The 12,890-nt window shown below is 43.3% G+C and overlaps 1 protein-coding gene across 5 annotated transcripts in view; it reads right to left on the bottom strand.

Moving 5' to 3' along the window:
* RPS6KA6 (ribosomal protein S6 kinase A6) overlaps window positions 1-12,890 on the bottom strand; it is a 124,798-nt gene that overhangs the window by 98,424 nt on the left and 13,484 nt on the right. For 2 of the 5 annotated variants that reach the window (XR_012906857.1, XM_075940766.1), the window contains exon 2: window positions 1,194-1,253. The exons of 1 other annotated variant lie outside the window; for it this stretch is intronic. Coding sequence is in view for 3 of the 4 variants with exons in the window: in XM_075940766.1 (XP_075796881.1) it covers window positions 1,194-1,253 (60 nt within the window). In the remaining variant the exon portion in view is untranslated. Of the gene's footprint in view, window positions 1-1,193; window positions 1,254-5,739; window positions 5,822-10,682; window positions 10,765-12,890 lie in introns of those variants that run through there. 2 more of the 5 variants (XM_075940769.1, XM_075940768.1) reach the window with 2 other exon arrangements.

Here is a 12,890-nt window from a genome sequence, read left to right as displayed (position 1 = left end):
ACATAGGCTACATGAATCTAATATTTAAATTAAGTGGGTTTAGGAAGTTTAACAGAAAATTTTAAGAATTCTTAGCTAGCAGCCAAACAGCCCAATAAAAAAAAACAGGCCAAGATTTTTTTTGAAGTGATAGACTGCCAATTTTGTGGCACCCCAACTTTAGACTCATATAAGAATCCTAATTTACAGAAGGAGCTGAGAATCTTCCTCCAAATCTTGAAAAGCAATGAGGCACAGAGAAATAATTGTGAACGAGCCCTGTCCCCAATTAAAAAAAGCATCTATCAAACATCAGATACTTGCTTTGAAATAAAACACCAGACATTCAGCTTTCATGCTTGTGGCCAAGCAATTCACTCAGTGAATCTTCCAGAATTGCACCTATACATATTCAATAGCAGAGTCAAGCTCAGTATGGGACTTTTCCTCTTCAGTCCCAACAAACTGAAAAGAGAATATACCACCTTGACGGAGATTTTATGAGGCAATCAGCTTGGCAAGGTTATGCATTTCTTAAGATAAGGATGGTCAGTCACTATCATCAGATATTAACTAAACAACTTCATGGAGAGCAGAAAGCAACAGAAATGGCTATTGCTCGCTTTAAATCTGATACACATCCTATGCATTCTCCTGATCAACATTGGGAAGTAAGATGTATACTTTTTCTTGACTTGATCAAGAGAATGCCTGGAAGAAGGAATGATTAAACAGAGGGCCATAATCCAATCTGCTAAAATGGAGAAGGAATAATGGTTTCCAGAAAAAAAAATCCATTAAACTTCATCTTTCTGAAATGTTTAATCAACTTTCGAAAGTCAAGAATGGGATGCAGACCTACTTTTTTCGCTTGGGGTGTGTGTGTGTGTGTGTGTGTGTGTGTGTGTGTGTTTTTTAATGAGAAAAATCAGAATTAATCTCTTTGCTCCATTATATCTTTACAGCAAAATCAACAGTTGATATTACCCCCTCCCCCAGAAATAAAAGATTAGAAATGAGGTTGGGTTTTGACCTGGCCTCCAAGTAGAAGGAAGCCTCATTCAGTCATCTCCAATTGTTTATATTGCTTGCTTTGTGGCTCATAAACCAAGGCGCACAACTCCTAAAAGTGGGTACATTTATTAAAAAGACTTCTCCTCTGGCTCTATGCAAGCCATAGGCATCCAATACTACATTCATCAAAATATACTTACATTATAAGAATATGGTTCTCCTTCTTCCATGGGTTCATCCACCATTTTAAGACCATTCAGCTGGAAAGGGAAAAAAGATTAACCATCAGCAATATGAGAGAGAGGGGAGCAAGTTAGACTAGCATTACAACACAATTTCAACAGAAGCACATTCACTGCTAATCTGATTAATATTATAAAGCAAGCACAAATGAAAGTTGGTTTCTTGTTGGACTGGCAACTGCAATTTTAAACATAGGTCAGACGACGAAGAGTAACTTGCAGTGCATATTCATTTAACCTACTGCTTTGTAAATTTTAGGATGTTGTGCTGATTGACCAAGGATTAATTTAAAACAGAAGTCTACATAACACTCATGTCAGACTGTATACAGAGCATTCCCCTTCACACATACAGAACGGGAAGTGACTGTCTAGGAAGGAATACTGCACAACGGCATCTAGGGGTCATCTAGGGGACCACAAGATAAATGAGTCATTGCTTCTATGATTCTGGGAAATATCTGCCATATACAGTTTAAGAAACTGTACTTTTCCAATGAGCTATTTTAGAGTTTCAATGAGTAAAGACTATGAACAGATCTCTAAGAAAACATGGAAATATTTATCAAGAAATTAAATTCAAGTTTAAATTCTTTGTGTACGAGAATATTTTGAAATATATATTGAAATTCCTTAACTATATTTCCTTAAAATAATTTTGAAAATTCCATTATTTTCTCTAGCTTGGCAAATAGAGTATCTCTCAAACTTGGTGAAGTACAGGTTGAACCGCTGTAAACCGAGACTCCCTAGTCTAGCAACATAGGTGGTCTGGCAGGTCCACAGATGTTCCAGAACAAGAGAATCCCAGTGGAGGGCTGGTGGCTGGGCTTCTTGCCAGAGCCAGGAGACCAGCGCTTAGAGCTGAGCTGGAACTGGGCTGCCTGGTACAGCAAACAAGGGGATGGGGGGACTGGCAGAGCAGCAAGGCCAGAAGAACAGGAGGAGCCAGCCAGGAAGCTGGTGACCAGCCCAGGGTTGGAGGACCAGAAGTAAGGGGGTCAGATATGACCTCCCTTTGTTCAGCAAAATTGCTTATCTAGGACCAGTCAGGTCCTGAGGGTGCCAGAGCAGGAAGGTTCAACCTGTACAACCATTTTTAGTGGAGGTCAACATGATTTTAAAAAATTGCAAGTAGAGAATTATAGATGGCATAGAAAAGGAAATCGGTCTGAACAGATCATTTCTAGAAACTAGTATGTAAAAGGAAAAATAGAAGCAATATTGCATAAATTCAATAGTATCAATTTGGAAGAAAATGAACCTAGTTTAATTAAATTACCAAGCCTGCAAGATTCAGTTTTTCAGCTTCTCAACCAACCAAAAATACATTAAGTTAACATACTAAATCAATTTAATTTATAAAATTAGAAACGTGGATGTCTTGTAGTTAAGCTTTTTCCTCTCACTAACAAATAACTAAAATTTGCTTAACAGCTGAAAGTCAAAAAACACAAAAAGAAAAAGATATGCTCTGCTTCAACATGCAATGTATTAATTTCAAATCCGGAAAAACCTGGTGAAAAGGGCGAGGCCAATTATTCATTTTCCTACAGTAATTACTATGCAATTAAAAAACTAGTAATTATCACACCATCTCCACCCTCATGTGGCACACACATTCTGTAGGAAAATATTTTTTAAATAATTATGAAAAACATACGTTAATATTTTGTTTCTGGAAATGAATGTTAAGGAAATAAACTAGGTTACACAACTCAATACAAGCCAGATTTTAAATTTTTGGCCTATTTAAAATACCAAGAGAAAAATTAGTATGTTTATATCATTTCCACCACTGTTGTGATTTTTTAGAAGTTTAATTCTTGAATCAGTGAAATTTAATGCAAGCTAAATCTAAAGTCTGGTTAGCAAGATGCAACCCATAAAAAAGAAGTGGTAATAGCCTTGCTTTTGGGTTGTTTTTAATATCCTCAAGATGCTGTTTATAGCAAAACTTCAGGTTTTGGTTAACTTCACACACTTCCCTCTTTTGTACTTTAAATATCTTTTTATCAGAATTAGACGGTTTGTTTGTTTTTTCATTAAACAAATCTTTATTTAGTCACTGGTTAATCAGATGCTAGTCAGTTCTGTTCCCTCTTCCTAACAATATGCACAAACTCCACTTCCTCAAGACTTAAGCGAGAAATTTAAGAGGGGAAGTCAACATGCTACCTGGAGCTGTGCTCATACACATACACGTTGTACAACTTCTCTCATGCATTCTGTCACTTGAGATTTGCCAAATTTATCACTATTTTATTACTGTACTTAAGTAAATTTCATGTTCATGAAAACTGCCATAACAATGACTATGAAAAATGAGCCCTGTTTATCCACAATGAAAGTACAGTAAATAGACAGAAGCTTCTCCACACTATACTGTTCTGGAGAGGCTACTGAAAACATCAGGTGTTATTATCAATCTTGACTGGAAAGTAAAAGGCCTGAATCAACAAACTTCATGTTTTAGAGATTTTAAATAGAGAGGTAAATATTATTCGATCCAGTAAAGACTTTTCCTTTTTAGACAACATTTTGTACACAAGCCATCCCTGCAACTAATGGATTACTGATCTTGTTATTGATAAATGGAGGTTCAATAGGGCCTTCGGACCCAACAGTGTAGCCAAATTTCAAAGCTTGTTATCTAAGATTAAACTCCTGAATCTGTATTTAAGCACCTACATTTTAGTGACCAGATTTCCAGGCAAGTAGGTATGAAAACTTTGGTGAACACCTAAATTTTTTTCCCCAAAAAAACTCATAATGTTTGTTCGGTGAGCTTTCCATACACTCTGCATACCAATTTTTTACATTCCTATCAACTTATTATACAGCAGATTATTTGATTTAATGGTAAATTATCAAGTTACCTTAATTAGCAGTTTCCTGTTAAATATATTTTCTCTCTCTATACATATACAGGCAATCCCCGGGTTACGTACAAGATAGGGACCATAGGTTTGTTCTTAAGTTGAATTTGCATGTAAGTCGGAACTGGCGTCTAGATTCAGCCGCTGTTGAAACTGACCAGCAGCGGCTGAATTGGACACGCCTGGGGCACAGCAGCTGGAGTGCTGCTGGGTTGGTCTGGTAGCGCCGCACCTTGGCGCTGTGGGACCAACCTGGCAGCCCCCCAGCTGCTCTACCCCTGGCATTGGCGAGAAAAGCCTGGTCTGCTGGGGGGGGGTGGGCACTAGCTGCACCTCCCCCCCCGTCCCCCCCCCCCCCAGCAGACCAGGGAGATGTGGAGCGGCTTTTCTCGCCGCGGAGGACACGGGCGGCGGGACCGCGGTGCGTCTCGGTGGTCCCGCTGTCTGCGTCCTCCGCGGCGAGAAAAGCCGCTCCGCGTCTCCCTAGTCTGCTGGGGGGAAGCGCCCCCCACACCAATGGAGGCGGCGACAATGGGGGAAGCACCCCGCACTAGCTGCGCCCTCCCCCCCAGTTCGTAACTAGGGGTCCGACTTAAGTCAGACTGACATAACCCGGGAACTGCCTGTACATATACATATACATCCCGGATTGTTGCTACTGAACTAAGTTTCACCCACTGAACTCTGGCAACGTGGCTGAATACACAGACTTCTGAAAAATAAGCATATGGCTCACCAAAAATTGACTCACCTGCAATGTGCACTTTTAAAATAAAGTGTAGCTCTAATGTTTATCAGAGAAGCTTTCAATCCACATTACTCATAATTGAAAAACTAAAGACTAAAATGTTGCTAACATTCTTCTAACATCCTCAAATACCATCATTCCGCAAACCACTATCCAGTAGTTTTTAAAAAGGGCACATAAACCTTCCGAAAGTCAAAATAATGATGAATGAGTTACTAGATTTTTAATATTCAGCTGAATGAATTACATTTAGCAAAAGTGTAATATTCAGCATTATCCGTTGCCTTACATATGTGATACATAAAACACTTAACGCCCACCCTTGAAGAAAAACAAAAATACTAATTTGAATTCTGGCTTTTCAGATAATTTCTGTTGAAAAATGTAATTTCTGTCAAGTAGCTATCCACTGAACTATCATTGTATATAACAATCCAACACTATGAAAATAGCTAAGGTATGAAAGAATTATTCTAGCCCACTAAGTAAATACAAATGTATCTATTTAGAAAACCACAAAAATAAGTTTAGTACATCTAGATCCTTGGGTGCAATTTATCTTCAGAAAAAAATAATTATGCGAACTAGAAAACGTAGCTAGTGAGAACCAGCAAGTGCCATCAGAATGAGAGACTGGAATCACTCAGCTTTCCAGTATTTAACTTATCTGTAATCATTAAAGGGCTAAAAATATTAAACCAACACCTCAAAAACTAATTTCAGCACTAATTTTCTTCAACTTGTATACACTTAAAAAGACTCTCAAGGTTACCAATTAATACAGTTTAAAAGAAATCCCTGCATACAAAAAGACCAGACCAAAATCATATCATATATATATATATAACCCCAGACAACACTAATGATCCAAACTTACTCTTTGGATGAACAGCACTGTCAAGTCAACCAACCTTTCAATGCCAAACTTCCTGTCAGTATGAAGTTAAAGTCTTTCTAATTTAAATATACTGCTTCAGCAGATCTCGTGACTGGTTTGGGAGTTCACTGCATTTGTTTGTGAGAATACATTAATTTTTTTTTTCCTTTCCTTGAAATCAAGTCTTTTGGCTAAGTAGGGTTTAAGTCAACAGGTTGAAATATGTCTTCTGGAGTAAAATATACATACAACACAACAGCCTCTACTCCAAAATACCTGCAAAAAGGGAAATTCTGAATGTCATTACAGACCCCATACAACTACTAGAATGATTTTTTAATGCCACTAAAGGTGTGTCATCTGCTTGTTCAGTAAGTTTGTTTTGCTTTAATATGCCTGTAGGTTTTAGCTAGAAGAACAGAAAAGGACAAGTGGGGCACATTAAATAGGGATGTGAGTAGTCGAGTACTCAATTATCCGATAAGGCTAAGCTTACCAGTAAAGTACTCGACTACCCTCTTTCCCCCTCTTGTTGCCATCTGTATAAGAGGCAGCAATGGGCGGGGGGGGAGGGGGGCGGAAGCTGGGGACACAGGACCTGGTGCTGGGGGGGAACCACTTTAAAACCACTTCCCACAAGCACCATCTCTGCGGTGCCACCTGTTCCCTTCCCCCAGCTCTGATAGAGGCAGCGGGGGGAGGGTGAAGGGAGGGAAGGGGAGAGAGAGGGAAGACTGCTCCAGCAGCAACCCCTGTTTGCAGGGGTCCCAGCAGGGAGCTGAGTTCCCCCCTCCCCTCTCTGGGACAGGGGCTGCTACTGTGAAACGTCCCTGTTCGCAGCCAGCCCTGGTCACCATGAGATGGGGCTGCTAGACCCAGCACAAGCAGGAACTAAGTAGTCCCAGCTCTCGCCAGTCCCAGAGCCAGCACCAGCCAGGACTGCTCAGTCCTGGCTCACACCAGCTCCCAAAGCCACCTGCACTGCAGCTCTGCAGAGCAGCCCCCCTTATCAACTAATCGTGTAGTTGATACAAACTGTATCAAATACACAATTAGCCAAATAATTGCTTTTTAACATCCTTAACACTAAGTGGCTGACAACAATTTCAAACCGCAAGAGAACGCAATTCTCAAAGATCAGAAACTAGTTGGATTACACTGCCATTTAAAATTCCTCATTTTGACTATCCAACAGAATTAAAGAATAAAAGAAAAACACTATACTTCCATGAAGATGATCTTCACTCTTGTAATACTCCTGCCCATGCTATTACTTTGTATTTACAGCTTCCCTAACATTCTCTCAAAGGGACACAGGACAATCCAGGGATGTTAAATATCAATTAACTAATCGAATAGGGATGTTAAATATCAATTAACTAATCGACTATTCAATTAGTCAATAGGGCAGCTCCGCCTCTGAAGTGTAGCAACAGCCCTAGAGGTACTGCTACACTTCAAAGGCAAAGGGGTTAGCTGAGGACTCTCCTGCTGATCTGGGCTCCATGTGGCACTACCGCTTTGAAATGCTGTGGGGCGCCCAGCGTTAGGGTCCTCACGGCATTTCCCAGTGGCAGCACTGATCCTGGGCTCTACATGGCACTGCCACTTTGAAATACTGCTTGCAGCCTGGGGATAGTCGCGTGGAGCCTGGGGCCAGCTGGGGATTTCAAAGTGGCAGCGCTGCATAGAGCCCAGGGTCTGGCCCCAGGCTCCATGTGGCACTGCTGCTTTGAAGTATTCCTCCTCTTCCTCTCCCCCTCCCCCCCCCCCATGCTGCCTTTTTCTGATAGAGGCAGCAAGGGGGAGGGGAAAGCAACTCATCGACTAGCCTGTCAACTATCCTATAAGCATTTACTTATCGGATAGTTGACTAGTCCTTCACATCCCTAGGACAATCCAGTCCTTTATGTTTTAAATAAAATGCATTTTTTTTGAAACACCAGGTTTTTCAAAAGATTTTTCAAAACAAAAGTATATCAGAAAAACATGCCTCCATATCTTATTAAATAATGTTTGTGCAAAACTTGACACATTAGCAAGATTCTAAAGACAACAATCTTGCCAATTAAGTCAGAGTTCCTGAGATTTGTTTGGAAAATTACACATTTCTGTACAACACACAGAGTACTCCCCCCCCCCCTAACTACCAAGAAGTTTATTTCAGCTACTAGAGTTTTCTTTTATATTACAGTGATTTGTCCTTATTATCTGTACCCCTGCCTGAAAAGTCATCACTGATCTGATTACCTAAACTGCAAACACTACCTATTTTATAGTAAAGGTTTTGCATCCTTCCAGAAGGGGATATAGGTATAACGTAACTCCCACATGATTCTGTTAAGTAGGACTGGCTATGAACAGGAATACCATTTATCAAAACATTGAAATGTTGACATTTGTTTTCATTCAGATGTGGAACAAAAACAGACCTTTCAAAATTTGTAGATCAAAAAACCCCCGGAAGCACCCCAGAACAACCATCAGTCCAGTGACTAGGTCATTCTCATAGTACAGGCAGTCCCCAGGTTACGTACAAGATAGGGACTGTAGGTTTGTTCTTAAGTTGAATTTGTATGTAAGTCGGAACTGGTACATACTGTAGGGGAAACTCTAGCCAATCATTTCTCCAGAGCTCAGTTTTATTCTCCCACACCTCACTCCCCTCAGTCCTTTATTCTCAAGCTGAGGTGTCTGCTGAGAAAAGCCGCTCCGCGTCTCCCTGGTCTGCTGGGGGGAGAAGGGGGCGCTAGCTTCATGTCTCCCTGGTCTGCTGGGGGGAAGCAGCTAGTGCGGGGTTGCCTCACCCCGTTTGTAAGTAGGGATCCGATGTAAGTCGGATCCATGTAACCCGGGGACTGCCTGTATGTGGGAAACCCTAGTTCAAATCCTGTTCTGCTTAACCATTGACTATAAAAATCTTCTTTTAGTCCAAATGTAACAATGTCAAGGTATGGACAATTACACAATTAACATTTTATCCTGTCAACTACACGCATTCCCCCCTCCTCCCCTCCACTCCCGGCTACTGTATCAGAGGTTGCAAGGGGAGAGGGAGAAGCAGTAGCTGGTGCCAGTGGGGAGCGGGCTTTAAGTTGGCTCCCCACGAGCACCAGAGCCACCTGCCCCCAACCCTATCCCTGTGCTGCTGCCTCTGATAGAGGACAGGGGCTGCTGCAACCCCACACTGCTGCCACTGTATCAGAGGCTGCAGGCTGATCCGCGAGGGGAGCTGGTTTTTAAAATGGATCCCTTGCAGACCAGTTCTCGCCTGGCACCCCACGCTGCTGCCTCTGATAAAGAAGCAGCAGCACAAGGTGACAGGGAGCTCCCCGGGAGTGGGGCTGGAGCGAAGAATTCATGTGGTTTATCAACTACTCTATTACCCACTATCTAACATCACTGCATTAGAGATATAAAATATTTAACTAACTAGGGGTCTCCAACTTTTTTAAGCATGAGATCACTTTAATTTAAGTGCAATCTAGGATCTACCTCAAACCCAAACAACCTTGCCCCACCTCTTTCCTGCCCCTTCTCCAAGGTCCCACTCCTGCTCTCTCCATCCTCCCTTCCTCTCCCATCCTCACTCCCATTTATCAGGCTGGGGGCAAGGGTTGGTGTGTGGGGGTGGGAGATGAAGACACTGATCTTGGGCTAAAGGATTTGGAGTGTGGGAGGAGTTCTGAGCTGAGCCTGGGGCAGGGAGTTGATGTACAGGAGGGGGTTCATTGTGCAGGCTTGGGAGAGAGTTTAGGTGCAGGGGGATTCAGGGCTAGGGCAGAGTTTTAAGGTGCAGGAGGGTTCAGGACTGGGCTGGGGTTCAGAATGCAGGCTCCAGCTGGGAACCGCTTACCACAGGTGGCTTCTGGGTGGTAGTGCAGGGAGCTAAGGCAGGCTCATCCTGACCCTGGCCCTGCACCACTCTCAACAGCAACCAGCAAATTCCCTCCATCCCTGACCCACCTCTGCTCTGTGGAAATGGGGTGCAGGGTGAGCGGACGGGCACCCTGACATCAGCACCCCCCTTCTTCCTGTGCACTGCATAGCAAGCAGGAGGCTCCCAGGGGTGGGGAGCATCTCCAAGGCAGAGAACAGGAGCAGCACTGAGAGGGGCAGATGAACTGCCAGCAATTGAGGGCCACCTGGCCAAGCCTCTCAGGATCACCTCTCAAAGGTTCCAAGATCTACCAGTAGATCCCAATCTACTGGTTGGTAATCACTGCTCTAATGTATTTCCAAAAAAAGTTTTCTTTCCAAAAAAATCAACACTTTTCACCAAGACAAAAAATTCATAACCAGCTCTAATAGTAAGTGACTAAATAAGGAAATTAATTATGGAGGGCACCACAAAAGGAATCAAACCCTAACTAGAGATGTTAAAATGCATGTATGTGTAAACATTTTTCAATGCTTACATGTTTACATGCAGGGGAGGGGAGGAGGCAGCGGGAGCTGGAGCTGTTGCTCACAGGGAGCCAGCTTTAAAGCCGGTTCCCAATTCTCACCCCACCTCCCACTCTAGCTTCTGCCTCTGTATCAGAGGCAGCTCCGCATGAGTCTTTGCTTGCAGGGAGCTGATTTTCAGCGCACTTTCCACGCACACAGGCTCCTGCCTGTCCCTCCCCCACACTGCTGCTTCTAACAGAGACAACAACATGGGGGGGAGGGAGAAGCAGTTGGCTAGGTGGTAGCCAGTATGTGGGGGGTGCCAGTTTGAAAGCTCCCTCTATATCTCAGCTCCCGCCTGTCCCTCCTCCCCCACGCTGCTGCCAAGGCAGCACATGGGGTGGCAGGCAGTTCCTGCCTCCCGCACTCCCCAATGCCTCTGATACATGGGTTAACCGTGTATTTCAGCAGACATTAACATCTATAATCCTAATCTTGAACAGAACATCTGAAATAACTTGAGGATAGATAAGTCCAGTAGCTAAGATACCAACCTGGGACTGATTAAATCTTCTACTCCATCAGGACTGTGCAACTATGGGCAAGTCATTTAGTGTCTCTTCTTCAGTGCTCCACCTATAAAAATGGGGACAAGAGTTCTTCCCCTCATTTCATGTCTAATAGATAAACACGTGTGATTCAGAGCAGTTCAACAACGTTCCTTCTAATTTTTCCATCCATATGCAGAATACATTTTTTTACATGCATCAAGGTACATGTGCATGTATACCACCAGTAAAAACACATGCTCTTGCTGTGGACACAATGAGCACTCTGCTAATAGGCTGGGCAGCATTTGAACCACTCCTGGTTGGCTGGCCAGCCAAGCACTCAGCTTGCAAGGAACACTGATGCTCAACACTACAGTAACAAGGACCTTATGTAGGGAGGGAAGATTGGGCTGTCACTCCCAGCAGTTTAAAGTAGCTACATGATGTTAACATTTTAAGTCCTTTGTATACCACACATACGACTAAGTTAGACATGTTACAAAGTGACCCGAGCCAATTCACCTGTATGAAGTATGGATGGGATCTCATCATGCCAAACAAATGGATTAAAGCCTTGACTAGTCCAAGACCAAAGACTTCCTCAGTTGTAAGCAGGGACGTTAACAAGCAGTTAATTAGGTAACTGTTAAAAAAAAACGTTAGCAGTTTCACACTGAAGACTCTGAAGTATAAAGTGTATACTACAGAGCCCACAGTGCAGCCTGCTCCCCAGTAGTGGGACTGGCAGCCAGGGTACACTGGGAGCTAGCTCCCAGACACACTCCTGGGGAGCCAGGTGCACTATGGGCTCTTCAACATAAGCTTTATACTACAGAGCCTGCAGCGCAGGCAGGACGGCAGCCAGCTTCCCAGAAGCCAGTGCACACCAGATGTGGGTTTTTAAACCAGCTCCCAGTGTGTACCAGCTCCCACCTACCACCCTATTCTCTGATACAGAAGCAGCAGCCGGTGGCAGCCAGCTCCCCAGGAGTCAGTGCATGATGGGAGCCAGCTTTTAAGCTGGCTACCGGCCCAACCCGGCCCAGCAGCTAACATCCCCGCCTCCCCCCCCCCCCCACAGTTCTGCCTTTTAAATGTATAAAAGCCTGTCCACTAATACATTTAAAAGGCCAAAGCGCAGCAGGAGGGACCCAGCTCAAGCCAGGACAACTGATTTCCCAGCTTGCGCAGGGTCCCCCACACTGCACACCAGCCTTTAATGTATTTAAAAGGCTTGTGAACAACAGGGGGAACCCTGCCTGAGCCAGGAATCAGTTGTACCAGCTCATGCCAGGTCCCCCCCACTGCACTTCTGATTTTTAAATATATTAAGAACCAGCACGCTCTCAATACATTTCAAAAGCAGAGGCGCAGTGTCCAGGGCTAGGTCTGAGCCAGAAATCAGCTGATTCCCGACTCATGCCTGGTCCCCACTACCTCCCTGCCTCCCCTGCAGAGACGGTGCTGGAGGAAAGCGACTTTAAGAGGGCTCCTGCTCCGCCCAGTGCTGCCTCTGCTAGAGGCAGTGGGGGGGGGGGGGGAGAGCAACGAGTCGACTAACCAACTAGTCGCTTACATCGCTAGTCCCTTCCACACTGTAAGTTTTAACTAAATTGGGACAGCTACATGATAAATTCAACAAGGAGTTCTGTGGCACCTTAAAGACTAACAGATCTAACAAAGTAATAGAGAGGCAGCCGTGTTAGTCTTTAAAGTGCTACATATTTGTTTTCCTTTGGTTTACCAAGATAAACTATCTTGTTAGTCTGATTAGGTGATGAGCTTTTGTGGGGCAGTCCCACTTCTTCAGATCTAACGAAGTGGGTCTTTTCCCATGAAAGCTTATGCCCAAACAAATCTGTTAGTCTTTAGGGTGCCATAGAAATGCTCATGATTTTTACAAATACACACGAACACAGCTATCCCTCTGATACTTGATCCCTCTGTATACATGTCCCATACCAGTTACAACTGGGACCCTGAATAAATTGTGATTTTACTGAAGGCACAGATGTTTGTGATTATGCATATTTATTTTTAAAAATAAAATTAAAAAGTCTTTAATACCCAAAAAAAAAATACCCAGTTTAGCTAGTCAATATCCAGGACTGAATAAATTTCACAATTAACTCAGTTTACTAGTAAAACTCTTTCCATCCTCAAAACTGGCTCAATTTAAATTGCAAAATATACTATCAATTTGATGATGGA

Source organism: Pelodiscus sinensis, chromosome 13, assembly GCF_049634645.1.
Source record: "Pelodiscus sinensis isolate JC-2024 chromosome 13, ASM4963464v1, whole genome shotgun sequence".
NCBI lineage: Eukaryota > Metazoa > Chordata > Testudines > Trionychidae > Pelodiscus > Pelodiscus sinensis.
This window is presented reverse-complemented; position numbering and strand designations above follow the sequence as displayed.